The following is a 13266-nucleotide window of genomic DNA, read 5'->3' as shown; positions in this document are numbered from 1 at the left end:
GTGGAGTCCCCTTCTTTGGAGATTTTCAAGACCCGCCTGGATGCTCCTGAGTAACATGCTCTGACAAGCTCTAGGCAATCCTGCTTTGGCAGGGGAGTTGGACTAGATGATCTCTATGGTCCCTTCCAACTCTAAAATTCAGTGAAATTCAGTGACGGCCCCCCTAATCTGCATGGTACAAGCACTGAATTTCTTCTGCAGTAGAGAAGAGGAAAAGGACTCCTTCCCGTGATGAATTAACCAGGTCATGGCCAACTGCCTTCCCAGTTCAGGTGTTTCTTGGGGAGCTTGACCTGTCAGCTGCTTATTTGGCAGAGGCTAAAGGCATTTAACCTGCTATTAGAAACAAATGCAGTAGCCTTTGCTATGTGATTAGCTCCTCAAATGGCAGAGGGAGGCCCAAAATGTACCTGGTAGCTCTCAAATTCAGACAAATGGGTTGCAAGAACATAAACCCAGAGGATTTGAGCTTAATCCTCTGCCCTCAAGTTTTCCAGTGTCACAACAAATGCAGTAGCCTTTGCTATGTGATTAGCTCCTCGAATGGCAGAGGGAGGCCCAAAATGTACCTGGTAGCTGTCAAATTCAGACCAATTCCTTGCAAGAACGTACACCCAGAGGATTTGAGTTTAATCCTCTGCAAGTTTTCCGGTGTCGCGCCAAGTTTTCCAGTGTCATAGCTCAAAAACTGCTCGGTGTGAGGGTCCTAACAATGGAACTAGCACCTAGTTCTTTGTTTTTCCAGAGACTTTTGGAAGGCCATGTGTATGATGTGAATTGTTGCAGGTTTTTCCCATCGGGCCTCGTGGTTCTGAGTGGGGGAATGGATGCCCAGCTAAAGATCTGGTCGGCGGAAGATGCCAGCTGCGTAGTAACATTTAAAGGTCACAAAGGAGGTACAGAGCCTTTAAAATGCTTCATCTGCCATGTTTATAACAGCCCTGCACCTGAGGGTTCAGTCACCAGCCTGAAACACAGTGTGTTTGTGTTAAATGCCCAGAGTTTTCTTTTTCCACCTCCCAGAACTTGAATAAAGAGGTCGGTGGTAGTTGTATTAGACAGCTTGCACCCAGATCATCCTGCTCACCTTCAATTGCTCCACAGCCTCTTCCTTTTTTTTTTATTATTTCCTTGCCCAGTAAAGCATATAGTGGTTTATTATGGACTTGCTGAACTCAGGAGGCAATTACCTGTCTTGAGGATGTGGACTGTTGTATGTAAGGCACAGCAAGAGCAGCTGCAAAGATGCTTAAGTGATTATTTCTTAAGAGGGACTGGAATAAGCTTGTTCACCCTTGTGCTGAGGGTAGATGTTCTGCCCCTGCTGATGGTCTTGCTGCTGAATATCAGAGTAAATTCTGTGTCCTTATGTAGAGGACACACAGTCCTGGGCTCCCCAGTTCCAGAAGGACAGGGAACTGCTGGAGAGGGGACAGCAGAGGGCTACAAAGATGATGAGGAACCCGGAGCATCTCTCTGCTGAGGAAAGGCTGAGGGACTTGGGTCTTTTTAGTCTGGAGAAGAGAAGGCTGAGGGGGGATCTGATCAACACCTCTAAATCCTTCAAGGGTGGGTGTCAGGAGGATGGGGCCAGTCTTTTTTCAGTGGTGCCCAGGGACAGGAGAAGAGGAAATGGGCACAAACTTGAGTATAAGAAGTTCCATCTCAACATGAGGAGGAACTTCTTTCCTGTGAGGGTGGCAGAGCCCTGGAAAAGGCTGCCCAGAGAGGTGGTGGAGTCTCCTTCTCTGGAGACATTCAAACCCCACCTGGACACGTTCCTGTGGGACCTGCTCTGGGTGGCCCTGCTCTGGGCAGGGGGTTGGACTGGATGATCTCCAGAGGTCCCTTCCAACCCCAGATCATTCTGTGATTCTATACAGGATGCACTGGCCACGTTATGTGGCTGCTTGTTTTCAGGGTCCACGCTACAAACTCCTCCAATTGACATTTAGTCCCACAGAAGAACTACAAGGGATGGAGAATGAGCTACTCAGGTTCCCGAGAGCTGTGATCAAAGCAATTTCTAGACAGAGCCTCTGTTGATGTCTGGAAAGAATATTTCATTTCCAGAACCCCTCATTAATAATCAGTGTGGATTTCTACCTAATGCTTAACCAGGCTCCCGTTTTACTCCTCTTTACACCCAACCCAGAGCACAGTGGCCAGTGGTGCTGTTCTGTCGTGATTTGGTGGTTGTTTTCCTACGGGATGCCAACTTGAACACTTGGGTGACCATGAACAAGTCAAAGTGAGTTGTGGAAGTGGCATCAGATGCCCCAAACCCTCCCCTGAATTATCTCCTCCCTGAGCAACTAACAGCTCTTCACAGGCTCTTGTTTTCCCTGTCTCACAGGCTGCAAGGCTTTAGTGAAAAAGTTAATAAGCCCTGTGGCTGGTTGCCCAAAACTTGATTAATTTGAAAACTTGTCTTGCGCTGAAGCTGCCGTTGTTCTCATGTGATCTATTTGTGTGGATTCAAATTCCCTGCTGCAAATTTTGGAGTACTGTGGCCAGCTTTGGAGCCCTCAACACAGGAAGGACATGGACCTGTTGGAATGGGTCCAGTGGAGGGTCATGGAGATGCTGGGAGGGCTGGAGCCCCTCAGCTGGGAGGACAGGCTGAGAGAGTTGGGGGGGTTCAGCCTGGAGAAGAGAAGGCTCCAGGGAGACCTTGGAGCCCCTTCCAGTCCCTCAAGGGGCTCCAGGAAAGCTGGGGAGGGACTCATGATGAGGGAGAGGAGCCCTAGGAGGAGGGGGAAGGGTTTGACCCTGAAAGAGGGGAGATGGAGCTGAGATGTGGGGAAGAACTTGTTTGGTGTGAGGGTGGTGAGAGCCTGGCCCAGGTTGCCCCGAGAAGCTGTGGCTGCCCCATCCCTGGAGGGGTTCAAGGGCAGGTTGGATGGGGCTTGGAGCAACCTGGTCTGGTGGGAGGTGTCCCTGCCCAGGGCAGGGGTTGGAACTGGATGATCTTTAAGGTCCCTTCCAACCCAAACCATTCTATGAAATGTCCTGTGAACAGAAACGTGGCAGGGGTTGGAAGAAAGCTTTGATCTGAATAATGTTGGCTGGTTCCTGGTTGGAGCAACCTGGTCTGGTGGGAGGTGTCCCTGCCCAGGGCAGGGGGTTGGAACTAGATGATCTTTAAGGTCCCTTCCAACCCAAACCATTCTTTGAAATGTCCTGTGAACAGAAACATGGCAGACACTGGAAGAAAGCTTTGATCTGAATCACCCTGGCTGGTTCCCCATGACTCTGAAGTTGACTTCTTTATTCACAACTTCTAACTCCAGCCCAAACTCCTGCAGTCAGTTTGCTTGGCTTGTCCTGTCATTCGAGCTTGTCATGTTTAATGACCGCTTCTGTAGGGAAAGTGTCAATTCAATCCTCTAACAATTCAATCCTCTAACCATCTGACTGTTCCCTTCCAAAAAAAAAACCCCACACTGCCTCATTTTTCAGGTCTAGACTCAACATCCCACAGTGAAATGAAATATTTAGGGGATGTTAGCACCTGCAGAGACTGCTCTTTTGATGTTGTTGTAGCTGGATAACATGGATGCTGATTTCCCCACACAACTTTGGGGGATTATCCTTAAAATATTTTAAGAGTCCTGGGCCAGACTGTTTTCTGCCCAAGGTAGAGGTTAATTTTGGAGGTAGAAATTCGGCCTGGGGCTTGTGGTTGAGTTTGCCTCGGAGGGGGGGAAAAATGAGATGCTTTATCTCTCTGCCTTCCATACTGTATTTCTGACCACCTCCTTTGCTCTGACACAGGTATTTTGGACACTGCCATTGTGGATCGGGGAAGAAATGTCCTTTCCTGCTCTAGGGATGGAACTGCCCGTCTCTGGGACTGTGGAAAATCCTCCTGCCTGGGTGTCATCGCTCCCACACTGCGTCATTTTTCAGGTCTAGACTCAACATCCCACAGTGAAATGAAATTTTTAGGGGATGTTAGCACCTGCAGAGACTGCTCTTTTGATGTTGTTGTAGCTGGATAACATGGATGCTGATTATTCCCACACAACTTTTGGGGGATTATCCTTAAAACTTGGCAATATTTTAAGAGTGCTGGGCCAGACTGTTTTCTGCCCAAGGTAGAGGTTAATTTTGGAGGTAGAAATTCAGCCTGGGGCTTGTGGTTGAGTTTGCCTTGGAGGGGGGGGTGGAAATGAGATGCTTTATCTGTCTGCCTTCCGTGCTGTGTTTCTGACCACGGCCTTTGCTCTGACACAGGTATTTTGGACACTGCCATTGTGGATCGGGGAAGAAATGTCCTTTCCTGCTCTAGGGATGGAACTGCCCGTCTCTGGGACTGTGGAAAATCCTCCTGCCTGGGTGTCATCGCTGACTGCGGCTCTCCTGTCAACGGCATTGCTGTGGGTGCTGCAGACAACTCGCTGAACCTGGGCACGCCTGAAAAAGCTCCCAGTAAGGATCTTTCTCTTAAAATTCATTCCCCTGTCTCAAACTCTCACCGATAATCCTGAGTGCTGCCATGTGCCACCTGGGAAAGGGAACTAGGGTCACCAGAACAGAGCACTCCAGTCCTGTGGAGGTGTGGAAGCTCTCTCAGCCAACAGGCTGGAGAGTTGGGCAGAGAGGAACCTGATGGAATTCCACAAGGGCAAGCGCAGGGTGCTGCACCTGGGGAGGAATAACCCCATGGACCAGGAGAGGTTGGGGGTGACCTGCTGGAGAGCAGCTCTGTGGAGAAAGACCTGGGAGTCCTGGTGGACAACAGGATGCCCAGGAGCCAGCAATGGGCCCTGGTGGCCAAGAAGGCCAAGGGCATCCTGGGGGGCATCTGGAAGAGTGGGAGCAGCAGGTGGAGGGAGGTCATCCTGCCCCTCTGCTCTGCCCTGGGGAGGCCCCAGCTGGAGCACTGGGACCAGTTGTGGGCTCCCCAGTTCCAGAAGGACAGGGAACTGCTGGAGAGGGGACAGCAGAGGGCTACAAAGATGCTGAGGGGCCTGGAGCCTCTCTGTGCTGAGGAAAGGTTGAGGGACTTGGGTCTGTTTAGTCTGGAGAAGAGAAGGCTGAGGGGGGATCTGATCCACACCTCTAAATCCTTAAAGGGTGGGTGTCAGGAGGATGGGGCCAGTCTTTTTCCAGTGGTGCCCAGGGACAGGACAAGAGGAAATGGGCACAAACTTGAACACAAGAAGTTCCATCTCAACATGAGGAGGACCTTCTTTCCTGTGAGGGTGGCAGAGCCCTGGCAGAGGCTGCCCAGAGAGGTGGTGGAGTCTCCTTCTCTGGAGACCTTCAAACCCCACCTGGACACGTTCCTGTGGGACCTGCCCTGGGTGGACCTGCTCTGGCAGGGGGTTGGAGTGGGTGATCTCCAGAGGTCCCTTCCAACCCCAGATCATTCCATGATTCTGAAATTGAGTGTTTTCAAGCAGTTTAAAACTGGAATCTCTTTGGTTACTGGTCTGCCTTGCTACATCTAGGGTCCTAAGGTATGGAGGAACACATTGGGTGATCCGAATTATCAGGTTTTGATGCAATCAAGATTTTTTACGTACCCACTGCTGGAACTGTGTTGTCCTTTTGTCAGGTGAACGTGAAGTCGGGACAGAAGGGAAAATCCTGCTGCTGGCTCGAGAAGACAAGAAGCTTCAAGGAGTGGGACTGCAGAGCAGGCAGCCGGTAAGGGGTCTTGGACTATCGGAAGAACTTACCTGGGAGAGATGCTACCTCGGAGACGCTGCTAGAAAATTGGCTCCAAGCCCTCAGTGCCTTCTGCTGCAGCAGCTTCTTGGTTTCTGAGCTGCTGTGCAGAGCACTGGGCTGAGGAATTGAGCCAGGTTAAAACTAACCTAGATGGGTGAATGAAACCCACCTAGATTGGAGAATAAGTCTTATGAGGAGCAGCTGAGGGAGCTGGGGGTGTTGAGCCTGGAGAAAAGGAGGCTGAGGGGAGACCTTCTGGCTCTCTCCAACTCCCTGAAAAGAGGGTGTAGCCAGGGGTGGTTGTGCCTTCTGCTGCAGCAGCTTCTTGGTTTCTGAGCTGCTGTGCAGAGCACTGGGCTGAGGAATTGAGCCAGGTTAAAACTAACCTAGATGGGTGAATGAAACCAACCTAGATTGGAGGATAAGTCTTATGAGGAGCAGCTGAGGGAGCTGGGGGTGTTGAGCCTGGAGAAAAAAAGGAGGCTGAGGGGAGACCTTCTGGCTCTCTCCAACTCCCTGAAAAGAGGGTGTAGCCAGGGGTGGTTGTTTCTTCTCCCAAGGAACAGGCCATGGGACAAGAGGAAATGGCCTCAAGTTGCCAGAGGGGAGGTTTAGGATGGAGATTGGGGAGATGGGTGAATGAAACCCACCTAGATTGGAGAATAAGTCTTATGAGGAGCAGCTGAGGGAGCTGGGGGTGTTGAGCCTGGAGAAAAGGAGGCTGAGGGGAGACCTTCTGGCTCTCTCCAACTCCCTGAAAGGAGGGTGTAGCCAGGGGGGGTTGGTCTCTTCTCCCAAGGAACAGGCTGGACAAGAGGAAGAGGCCTCAAGTTGCACCAGAGGAGGTTTAGGATGGAGATTGGGAACAATTTTTACACTGAAAGGGTTCTTAAGCCTTGGAAAGGGCTGCCCAGGGAAGAGGTTGAGGCACCATCCCTGGAGGTATTTGAAAGACGAGTTGACGTAGAGTTTAGAGACATGATTAAGTGATGGGTTTTATCAGAGTTAGGTTGATGTATGGACTTGATGGTCTTAAAGGTCCCTTCCAACCTGGACAATTCTGTGATTCTATGGGTGAACTGGTCAGTGTTAACCCCATTCTGTTCCCCTGGTGAGGTTCACCACGTGGCACAGGAAGGGACAGAACCAGGCTGGAGGCAGGGGGAGGGCTGATCTGCCTGCCTTTGGCCGAGGTTTTACCCTCCAGTGCTCTCCCCCATGAGTGTTCTGTGGAGAAGAGATCAAAACCTGGTACAATAAAGGGATGTTTTCTCTCCTTACTTCGAGGAGTAAGAATTGCTCATTAATTTAACCCAGGTATGGGGAAGACTATTTAAATGGTGGCCAGTAGATGTCATCATGTGTGCAGGAACTGCAGGCTGCCTCATGGTGCTAAGGTGGAAAGTTTCTGCTGGGTGTTTTAAGTTGCATGTGAAGGGAACCTCAGGTGGTCACCAGCCTTTCTCCCTCCTCTTGGCAAAGGGAGATGGAGGTGGTAGATCTCAGGTACTGAAGTTCTTCTCAGGACCCTGCTGGGCTGTAGGACAGGAGCTCCCGATGACGTAGCAGATAGAACTGTTTGTGGTGAGTAAAATTTGGGTGGAACAGAAAATGCTCACCAAGGCTGGTCAGAGGTGGTCAGGGCTCACCTGGAAAAAGCTCACAGCCTCCATGGCGATGATTGTGGCTCTGGGAGGAAGGAGTGGCCTCTGCCAGCCTGCCTTGCAGATCTGGTCTCGCTGCTCCATGAGTGTCTGAAGATTAATCTTGAGCTCAGCATCAGTTTGTGTGGCATGTCCTTTCTCCAAAGGAGACTCAGGAGCATTCACTGATGGCACTGTCTCTGCTGACATGGCAAGACTGATCCTGGAGCGCTGTTCTGCACATCTGGGAGCAGAGCTGAGGGGTTATTATCCCAACTCTGGGTTGGAATTTCACTGAATTTCACTGAATTTTAGAGTTGGAAGGGACCATCGAGATCATCTAGTCCAACTCCCCTGCCAAAGCAGGATTGCCTAGAGCTTGTCAGAGCATGTTACTCAGGAGCATCCAGGCGGGTCTTGAAAATCTCCAAGGGAGGGGACTCCACACCCTCCCTGGGCAGCCTGTTCCAGGGCTCTGCCACCCTCACCGTGAAGAAGTTTCTCCTCATATTTGAGTGGAACCTCTTATGTTCCAACTTGTGCCCATTGCCCCTCGTCCTCTCACTGGGAACCACTGAAAAGAGTCTGGCTCCCTCCTCCTTCAACCCACCCTTGAGATACTTGTAGGCATTGATAAGGTCTCCCCTCAGCCTTCTCTTCTCCAGACTAAAGAGTCCCAGCTCTCTCAGTCTCTCCTCATAAGGGAGATGCTCCAATCCTTGAATCATCTTTGTTGCCCTTCGCTGGACTCTTTCCAGTAGTTCCCTGTCCCTCTTGAACTGGGGAGCCCAGAACTGGACGCAGGATTCCAGTTGTGGCCTCACCAGTGCAGAGTAGAGGGGGAGAATGACTTCCCTTGACCACACTCTTCCCTATGCAACCCAAGATACCATTGGCCTTCCTGGCCGCAAGAGCACACTGTTTGCTCATTGTCATTTTACTGTCCACCAGGACCCCTAGATCTTTCTCTTCAGAGGTTGTCTCCAGCAGGTCCACCCCTAACCTATACTGGTACCTGACATTTTTCTTCCCCAGGTGCAGGACCTTACACTTTTCCCTGTTGAACCTCATGAGGTTCTTCCTTGCCCAGTTCTCCAGCCTGTCCAAGTCTCGCTGGATGGCAGCACAGCCCTCCGGGGTGTCAGCCACCCCTCCCAGTTTGGTACCATCAGCAAATTTGCTGAGGATACACTCTGTCCCCTCGTCCAGGTCACTGATGAATATATTAAACAGCACGGGTCCAAGTATTGACCCCTGGGGGCCACCACTGGTTACAGGCTTCCAACTTGAACCTGCTCCATTAATCATTACCCTTTGAGTCCTGTCACACAGCCAGTTCTCAACCCACCTCACTGTCCCCTCATCCAGCCCATACTGCCTCAGTTTCCCAATGAGGATGTTATGAGAGACAGTGTTACTGACTTAGAAATAAATTACTGCTTCCTTCTCCTGGGTGTCCCGTGTCCTGGGAGTGTCTGACACTTCCCTTTGCTCCTGTATTCTCAGGTGTTCCTCTTCGTCGGATCTGACGCCTTCAACTGCTGCGCGTTCCTCTCGAGTACCTATATCCTAGCGGGGACCCAGGATGGGAACATTTATCAGCTGGATGTGAGAAACACAAAGTGAGTGACCTCCTGGGGCTGCAAGTATTTCAACAGCAAGTAGGTTTTTTGGCTGGGAAAGAGGCAGATTGGGGCTGGTGGAAGACGGTGCCCCTTCTGAAGGGTAGATACAACCCAAGTCATGGCACCCTGAGCTTCTGAGCCATTTCTTTCTCTTGGGGAGCACCGGGGAGGATACTGCTGCTCAGGTTGGTGATCTAATGAGGAGGCACTTCCCAGAGAACATCCCAAAGTCTATGGGCTCTGTGGAGGTTTTATTTAGTTATTGAAAAGCTTTTCGGGGGTGCTCTTGGCGTAGCCTTACCTTGTGGATTATTGCTTTAGATACATACAGATATATAAAATAATGTTCATATATTGTGCATATTACATTATATATGAATACCTGTGTGATTATATGTAATCTAGATATATATATGTAGATAGATTTAACAGAAAACTTCTTAACAGCAGTATTCCTGCTACCAAAAGCACAGCCCTTTTCCTCTCAGTCCCTGGTGAGACTTAAGTGTCTTTGTAGGATCCAAACGTTTTCCCTCATCCTCATTCCAGCATAGGACTGGAACTGAGCTGTTGCTGAGGGCAGGATCTGCTTGAAATTGGTTTTTATTAGAGTTAAAGGTGAGCTCTGAGCAGGGGTGCATCCAGATGGTGCTTCTGGGCGGGGGCTGGAGGGGCTGGGACCAAAATCTGAAGAGTCCTTTGTGCTGGATGACCTCCATGCTTTTGTCTGTGAGCTCGTTTTCTTCTTTGGACATTGAAAAGGGCTCTTGACTACAGACCATATTACTCATCCCTTGTTTCTGCTTCTTATTCTAGCGCTCCAATCCAGGTCATCCATAGATCAGGAGCACCAGTGCTTTCGCTGCTCCCCTACCGAGATGGATTTGTTGCCAGCCAAGGTAACTCAAGTGCTGTGTTCTGCCAGTAGAAATTGTGTATCGAATTAAGAGGCTTTGTTCTCTTCGGGTATTGCCCTCTTATATATTTTTCACCAGTACTGGGCACTGGGGAGGCCCCACCTCGAGGGCTGGGTCCAGATTTGGGCTCCTCACGACAGGAAAGACATTGAGGGGCTGGAGTGGGCCCAGAGAAGGGCAACGGAGCTGGTGAGGGGTCTGGAGCACAAGTCTGGTGAGGAGCAGCTGAGGGAGCTGGAGGTGTTGAGCCTGGAGAAAAGGAGGCTGAGGGGAGACCTTCTGGCTCTCTCCAACTCCCTGAAAGGAGGGTGTAGCCAGGGGGGGTCGGTCTCTTCTCCCAAGGAACAGGCCATGGGACAAGAGGAAATGGCCTCAAGTTGCACCAGGGGAGGTTTAGGATGGAGATTTGGAAAAATTTCTTCCTGGAAAGGGTTGTGAAGCCTTGGCAGAGGCTGCCCAGGGCAGTGGTGGAGTCCCCATCCCTGGAGGGGGCAGACATGGTGCTGAGGGTCGGTGGTGGGTTTGTCAGTGTTGGGTTGATGGTTGGACTCCATGGTCTGAAAAGTCCCTTCCAACCTGGGCAATTCTATGATCCTACATAAGCACTGACTGGCTGGGCAGTGTCCACTGCAAACTGGTGTAGTTGGTTGCTTTCTGTCTTGTGATTTTTTTTTTCTCCTGTGTTCCTCTAAATTGAGGAACCCAGGACTTCCTCTCAATGATTAGAGCCTTTTCCCATCTCTCTGAATCCTCACTGCACTTTTCCCCCTTCCTGGGGCTTCCATACCCCATGATCAGGTGTTTCTGATGGGCCTATTAGTGCTGCTTGTAATTAAGAGCATGGCTTATTCCACTAATTGGCTGACTTTCCTTCCTTCCTTGGTATCTCTTCTCCTCGTGCAGGTGATGGAACCTGCTTTATCGTTCAGCAAGACCTTGATTATGTCCTCGACCTCACAGAAGCTGACTGTGACCCTGTCTACAAGGTAAGGAATATGGTGGTGTCTCCCAAGATAAATAGTGTAGGGAAAGGTGATGGCCTCAGGATTTGGCAGCCCACACAGCACGTTCCTTCACCCAGTTGACTTTTAAGCTTGGTTTGTTGTTTTTTTTCTACCTGAACAATCTTAATATTTTGCATAAACAAATCCTCTGTGGTATACGCTGGTGTTATCTCCATGTTGCAGGAGCAAAACTGGAGCAGTGGAGTTGCTCAGTTGTTGGAGTAGCTCTGGTAGAACTGAGTTTCTTTAAAAAAAAAAAAAAAAGGGAATTAATTGTGCTCGGGGGATCATCGGGGTAAAAGCACAAGCCAACTGCCTGTTTTCTCTTGTCCCCTGGTGACTCTGGTCCCCCAGTGACTCTGGTCACCTGCCGGGTACCTCTGAAGAACAGATAAGGGGTTCTGGTTGAGGAAGGCCAGTTGAGTGAGGATGTAGATGATGGGCAATCTGCATCAGAGATGCCTCCTCATTCACAAAAGCGTACACCCCAGATCACCACCACAGCCCCAAGGAGGAAAAGAAGGTTTATAGTTGTTGGTGACTCCTTCCTGAGGGGGACGGAGGGCCCAATATGCCAGGTGGACCCTCAGGTGGAAGTCTGCTGTCTTCCTGGACCCCGGACTAAGGACGTCACCAGGAAACTTCCTGGCTTAGTGAGGTCCTCAGATTTTTATCCACTATAGGTTGGGGCTGACCTGGTGCAGAGCAGCTCTGAGGAGAAAGACCTAGGAGTCCTGGTGGACAACAGGATGCCCAGGAGCCAGCAATGGGCCCTGGTGGCCAAGAAGGCCAAGGGCATCCTGGGGGGCATCAGGAAGAGTGTGAGCAGCAGGTGGAGGGAGGTCATCCTGCCCCTCTGCTCTGCCCTGGGGAGGCCCCAGCTGGAGCACTGGGACCAGTTGTGGGCTCCCCAGTTCCAGAAGGACAGGGAACTGCTGGAGAGGGGACAGCAGGGGCTACAAAGATGCTGAGGGGCCTGGAGCATCTCTTGTAAAAGGAGAGGCTGAGGGACTTGGGTCTGTTTAGTCTGGAGAAGAGAAGACTGAGGGGGGATCTGATCAACACCTCTAAATCCTTGAAGGGTGGGTGTCAGGAGGATGGGGCCAGTCTTTTTTCAGTGGTGCCCAGGGACAGGACAAGAGGAAATGGGCACAAACTTGAACATAGGAAGTTCCACCTAAACATGAGGAGGACCTTCTTTGCTGTGAGGGTGGCAGAGCCCTGGCAGAGGCTGCCCAGAGAGGTGGTGGAGTCTCCTTCTCTGGAGACATTCCAACCCCACCTGGACACGTTCCTGTGGGCCCTGCTCTGGGTGGCCCTGCTCTGGCAGGGGGTTGGAGGAGATGATCTCCAGAGGTCCCTTCCAACCCCAGGTCATTCTGCAATTCTATGTGACTCGAGACCAGCAAGTGGGTCTTCCTGTTGTGTTTCCAGACACCCCTCTGTGCTTGCACAGGCCGGGGAGGGTGCCCTGGTTTCCCTGGGCTCCCAAACTGGTGGCACTGGTGTAAAGTAGCTCTTGTTTTTAACCCATTCCAGCTCTTGTCATCAACACTCACAGAATCACAGAACGACATGGGGTTGGAAGGGACGTCCAGAGATCATCTAATCCTCTAGGGTAACACTCAACATCACACAGAGGCAGAGAGATTTGAGCTATACAACACACTGGTGTAACAAAACGTGAGAAAAATGTCAGAAAAGTCATTTTCCTTGTCAATCCTGACAGAAAAACCCTTTTTTGAGCCCTTTACCCGCTCCTGGTAAAAACTTGACCTGTCCTTTAAAACCTGCGAGTGCTGTTGCGGGGGACACTCACCTCCTCTTCCCTCTGCCAGAGTCCAAAAGGAAAGCTGATCTCTGAGTATTTTACTTGTAACTGTTGTTTAGGAAAAAAACTGGACTTAAAAACTACTTTTTTCCCCTCTCTTTTTTAGGTGGCTTCTTGGGAGAAGCAAATTTACACGTGCTGCAGGGACGGGATAGTGAGGAGATACCAACTTTCCGACCTTTAAGCGTTTGAATGGGCCAAATAACCTAGAGATGTGTCGAAATAGCTCTTACAAGCTTATTTTCCTGTACAGGGTCTTTGAGATGTGTATATAGAAGTTTTTTGGGAGGTTTTTTGAGGTACGTAGAAGTTTCTGAGGCTGTTGTGATGACCAGGGTCTATACAATAGAGGCTTTTGGCGACAGGTAATATTTCTTACTACAACACAAATTTGATCGTTTTGAATTTGGAGAGTGGCTTCCAGGTGTTGGAGAGGATTTTGTGTTGCAAACATTATTTTCTTTTTTTTTTTCACTGTGGAAAACCTGGGGAAAATAAATTGGGAGAGAGGGGGGAGGAGGGGGGGGAAAGGGGGGGTTAAAGACGACTGTAAGACAGTGTGGA

The 13266-nt window shown here is 50.4% G+C and overlaps 1 protein-coding gene across 2 annotated transcripts in view; it reads left to right on the top strand.

Annotated features, from left to right (window-relative positions):
• Positions 1–13204, top strand: part of PAAF1 (proteasomal ATPase associated factor 1) — a 20515-nt gene extending 7311 nt beyond the window's left edge. The window contains exons 4-11 of one of the 2 annotated variants that reach the window (XM_014948317.1): positions 746–896; positions 3778–3879; positions 4342–4434; positions 5567–5658; positions 8832–8947; positions 9767–9849; positions 10771–10853; positions 12809–13204. In XM_014948317.1, coding sequence (XP_014803803.1) covers positions 746–896; positions 3778–3879; positions 4342–4434; positions 5567–5658; positions 8832–8947; positions 9767–9849; positions 10771–10853; positions 12809–12886 — 798 coding nt within the window. In that variant the 3' untranslated portion in view covers positions 12887–13204. Of the gene's footprint in view, positions 1–745; positions 897–3777; positions 3880–4239; positions 4435–5566; positions 5659–8831; positions 8948–9766; positions 9850–10770; positions 10854–12808 lie in introns of both variants that reach the window. The other variant, XM_014948318.1, reaches the window with a different exon arrangement.
• The last annotated feature ends 62 nt before the right edge of the window (positions 13205–13266 follow it).

Source organism: Calidris pugnax, unplaced genomic scaffold (assembly GCF_001431845.1).
Source record: "Calidris pugnax isolate Ruff unplaced genomic scaffold, ASM143184v1 scaffold169, whole genome shotgun sequence".
NCBI classification, from domain to species: domain Eukaryota; kingdom Metazoa; phylum Chordata; class Aves; order Charadriiformes; family Scolopacidae; genus Calidris; species Calidris pugnax.
Note: the sequence above shows the minus strand (reverse complement) of the source record. Positions and strands in the feature narration are given on the sequence as shown.